General features: G+C 54.0%; 1 protein-coding gene across 1 annotated transcript in view; it reads left to right on the top strand.

The window, feature by feature from the left end:
* Positions 1 to 4,669, top strand: part of FBN3 (fibrillin 3) — a 72,682-nt gene that overhangs the window by 17,288 nt on the left and 50,725 nt on the right. The window contains exon 6 of the mRNA XM_019009100.2: positions 1,059 to 1,154. Coding sequence (XP_018864645.1) covers positions 1,059 to 1,154 — 96 coding nt within the window. The remainder of the gene's footprint in view (positions 1 to 1,058; positions 1,155 to 4,669) is intronic.

The raw sequence follows: 4,669 nt of genomic DNA on the forward strand, positions 1-4,669 counted from the left end.
CAGCTGAGTGCTTGGGAAGAGTCTGGAGCTCTGGAAGTGCCACCCCAGCCCCTCCCCTGAGCAGTCCTGACCCCGAGGGCTCTTCCAGGACTTTCCAGCTCTGACATTTCCAGCCATTCCTCCTGCTCTGGAAGCACCAGCTCCCTGATTCCCCGTGTTCTTTGTGCCCCAGGAGCTGCTCCATGAAACTCTCTCGGGTTTCATCAGGCTGAGACTTCACCAGGAAACTGTAAAAATAGGACAGGAAAACTCAGAAAAAGTTCTCCCTTTACAATTTCCTCTGGACGTGTTTTTCCAGCTCTTGGAATGTCTGGCCTTAGAAAGTGCCCCCGCCAGCTTTTTCTTTTCTGCAAAAGTCCAAACAGTTAAACTTGAGGAATGTGGCTGTGTTTGGGTGAAGTAAGGAAATGACGAGCTGGAGAAAGTATTCCATGAGAAAGGAGCCCCTCAGGGAGACCCTCGGGCTGCTCCCCTGCCCTGCCCGAGCCCGAGGGGCTGGGGGAGCTCCGGGGCTGGAGAACAACGGGGAANATATTTAAAGGCAGGAATATTTAAAGGCAGAAACATTTTAAGTCAGGAATATTTAAAGGCAGGAATATTTTAGGTCAGGGAACACCCAAGTGCTGCTCAGAGCTCAGTTCCTCGCTCTGGGCAGGTGGGATTGAATCCCTGAGCCCCCTCCCCTTCTCCCCTTCCAGCTGCTCCTCTCCTCACTCCTTTCCCTGCTGCATTTTCCCTTCTGGATCTGCTCATCCCGAGCCTGAGCTGAGGGATCCGACATTCCAGAGGGCAGGAAATCCTCCCCAGTGCCATGGGAGTTTATGGCCTTTGCAGAAAGGGGCTCAGGCAGGATCAGGGAACAATTTTTCCAAGGAAAACCATCCAAATCTCCGATTTCTCCGTGTTTGTTGAGCTGAGGCTGCGGGTGGGAGAGCACGGAGCTGACATTCCAAGCTGTGATATTCCAGCCTCCATGGAGGTGCCATCCCGAGCTCTGCAGCAGCACTGGGGGTTTCTCCAGGAGCAGGAGTGATGGAATTCTCTGTTTTCCCTCGCAGCCGTGTGTGAGAACGGCTGCCAGAACGGGGGCAGGTGCATCGGGCCCAACCGCTGCGCTTGTGTGTACGGCTTCACCGGGCCCCAGTGCGAGAGAGGTGAGCATTCCCACATTCCTTCCCACATTCCCACATCATTCCCACATTCCCACATCATTCCCACATTTCCACATCATTCCTATATTCCCACATCATTCCCACATCATTCCTATATTCCCACATCATTCCCACATCATTCCCACATTTCCACATCATTCCTATATTCCCACATCATTCCCACATCCCCACATTCCCACATCATTCCCATATTCCCACATTCCCACATCATTCCTATATTCACACATCATTCCCACATTATTCCCATATTCCCACATTCCCGCATTCCCACATCATTCCCACATCATTCCCACATCATTCCCACATTCCCACATCATTCCCACATTCCCACATTATTCCCACATTATTCCCACATTCCCACATCATTCCCACATCATTCCCACATCATTCCTATATTCCCACATCATTCCCACATTATTCCCACATTCCCACATCACTCCCACATTCCCACATAATTCCCACATTTCCACATCATTCCCACATCATTCCCACATTCCCACATTCCCACATCATTCCCACATCATTCCTATATTCCCACATTATTCCCACATTCCCACATTATTCCCACATTCCCACATTCCCACATTCCCACATCCCCACATTCATTCCCACATCATCCCCACATCCCCACATTCATCCCCACATTCCTTCCCACATCCCCACATTCCTTCCCACATTCCCACATTCCCACATTATTCCCACATTCCCACATTATTCCCACATTCCCACATTCCCACATCCCCACATTCATTCCCACATCCCCACATCCCCACATCCCCACATTCCCACATCCCCACATTCCCACATTCCCACATTCCCTGCCATTCCAGGGCCAGCTGCTGGGAATCCAGGCTGGATTTCACCCTGTGGGTTTGGGTTTGGTTTTCTGTCCCGAGTGTGGGATGGGAATTCCCGGGATGTGGCTCGGGGTGGTTTTGCTGCAGGAGCAGGTCTGGGCTCCCTGGGCACCGCTGGGCTTTGGCTGAGCCAGGGAATTCCTCCCTTTCCCCTGGCTCAGGTGGGCACTCCCAGCTCCCGTGGGATTTTTGGAGTGGCCCAGAGCCGATGTTTGAATTCCCAGAGCTGAGCTCAGAGCGCCTGGAATTGTCCCGATTTTCCAGCTCCAATCTCCAGGACTGGGCTCGTTCTCCATTCCCAGGGACTGGGCTGCCCTTGCCTTTCCTGGGATTTTTCCAGTGCTCCAGAGGGTGAGGCAGGAGCGGCAGCTGGGCTCTGGTAGCTCAGCCAGCAGGAATCCACCCAATTCCAGCGGGCTGGGCAATTCCCGGGAATCCAAAATCCCCTCCCGGAGCTCGGGGTGCAGGTGAGCCCCGTCCAAGGCCTCTGCTGGAGTCTGAGCCGCTCATTTTTGGCTGCAGGGAAGGGAAAGCTCTGTAGAAACCTCCACACGTCCCCTGCAGTAACCTTGCCTTGTTCCCGTCCCCTTCTTTGGAGAATCAGGAATTGTGGAGTGGTTTGGGTTGGAAGAGAACTGAAAACCACTCAGGAACAGCTCCCACTGTCCTGGCTGCTCCAGCCTGGCCTTGGATGCTTCCAGGGATGGGACATCCCCAGTTTTCTGGACAATTCTGTTCTGCAGCAGTCAGAGATCCTTTAAACCCTCTCCTTGCCTTTTTCCAACACCCAGGAATTACCAAATTCCGAGGATTTCTCTCTGCAGGGCTCTGCCCTGGGAGATTTCTCCCCCAAAGCCCCAAACCCAGAGCCTGGGGAGCTCCTCACCTTTCCTCCCTCACTGGGGCCTGAGATCCCAAATCCACCCAGATGTTGGCTGTGTGTGAGCAGAGCTGGAAATTCCTGAAAGAATCTTCTGGAGAAAGCTGGAAAATCCAAGTGTCCTGTGTGTGTGTGGAGAGGGGAAGAGGCAGGGGCTGAGCAGGGCAGACTTTGGGGCCGTTTGTATAAAATTCTTGACAGAAAGGAGCATTTTCACAAAGCCTGCAGAGATTTGGCTGAGCCAGACTTGTGTGAGAGACAAAACAAATCCTGCAGCTGTGTCCACAGCGCTGCTCCCTGCCAAGACAAACACAGCCTGGGCTGGGAAGGGATGCTGGGGGCTCTGCAGCCAGGTGAGTGCCTGGCACTCAGCTTCCAGGGAAAATCTGCGAGCCAGGGAACAGCTTCAGCCTCCCCACGGAGCTCTGGGCTCCTGCTCCATCCCCAGGGCTGTGAGAGGAGTCCCTGAGCACCAGGGTTGGTGTCCTGCTGCTCCAGGGGGTGTTTGGTGGGTCCGTGGGATCCTTGGGGGTCTCCAGGAGGAGATCCCAGCAGCAGCAGCACCTTCTGTAGCTCTCAGGTCAGCTCCAGCTCTCTTTCCTGAGGATTTTCCTGGAGCAGGAGTAGCTCAGAGCAGAGCCTGGAGGCTTTTCCTCGCAGGGAGAAAGGACAAATCTCATCCCAGAGCCAGGGAATGTCCTGGGCTCTGCCAGGTGTGGAATTCTCTGCGCTGAGAACCGGAGTGATGAGTGAGGAGCATAAACACAAACAGAGCAGCAGAAACTCCACCCCAGCAGGAGGGAAAAGCTCTTTCCCTGGAGGTGGCAGAGCCCTGGAGCAGCTGCCCAGGGGATTCTCCTCATCTGGAGACCCCAAACCCAGCTGGTTCTGGGTCACCTCCTCCAGGCCACCCTGGAGGATCCCCAAACCCAGAATCCCGGGATTCTGTGAACCCCATCCCTGAAAAAAGAACTCATCCACCCCAGATCCATCTGATCCCAGATTTATTTCAGGGCTTCACTTGAATTTACTTTGCTACCGCCGTAACAAGAAATAATTTCAATTTTAAATTGGAACAAAGTGAATTTCTGAGTGCTGAGAGCAGCTCCAGTAAGAGGCTGCTTTGTACTGGGAGGAGAACAACCCCCCTCACACCTCATCCAGGAAATTCCCCCCTCCAGAGGGAAATACCCTCGGAGCAGGCACTCACAGAATTCCAGCATCATTTCCTCCCTCTCCCTGGCATTTTCGGGGATGAGGGGCTGGGGGGATTTTGTGGAACCTGAGCTTTTACCCATTACATCAGTGTGGGAGGAGAAGCTGCAGCCCAGGAAAGCTGAGGCCAGGGTTTTACAGCACAATGAAGGATTTTGGTGTCGTGGCTCTGATTCCAGCCTCCCTCAAGTAGGAAAAAGTGACTCGGGGCGAGCGGCTCGGTTGGGCTCAGGTGATGTTTGGAATCCTCCTGTGCTCCAGGGATGGGTTTGTCATTTGGGGTTGTTTTTCCAGCCAAAATCTCTGAAATCTTCCCTGTGGAGCTCTTCCCTGGGATCCAGGAGCTCTTCCCTGGGATCCAGGAGCTCTTCCCTGGGATCCAGGAGCTCTTCCCTGGGATCCAGGAACTCTTCCCTGGGATCCAGGAGCTCATCCCTGGGATCCTGGAACTCATCCCTGGGATCCAGGAGCTCTTCCCTGGGATCCAGGAGCTCATCCCTGGGATCCAGGAGCTCATCCCTGGGATCCAGGAGCTCTTCCCTGGG

Source organism: Parus major, chromosome 28 (genome assembly GCF_001522545.3).
Source record: "Parus major isolate Abel chromosome 28, Parus_major1.1, whole genome shotgun sequence".
Lineage (NCBI taxonomy): Eukaryota > Metazoa > Chordata > Aves > Passeriformes > Paridae > Parus > Parus major.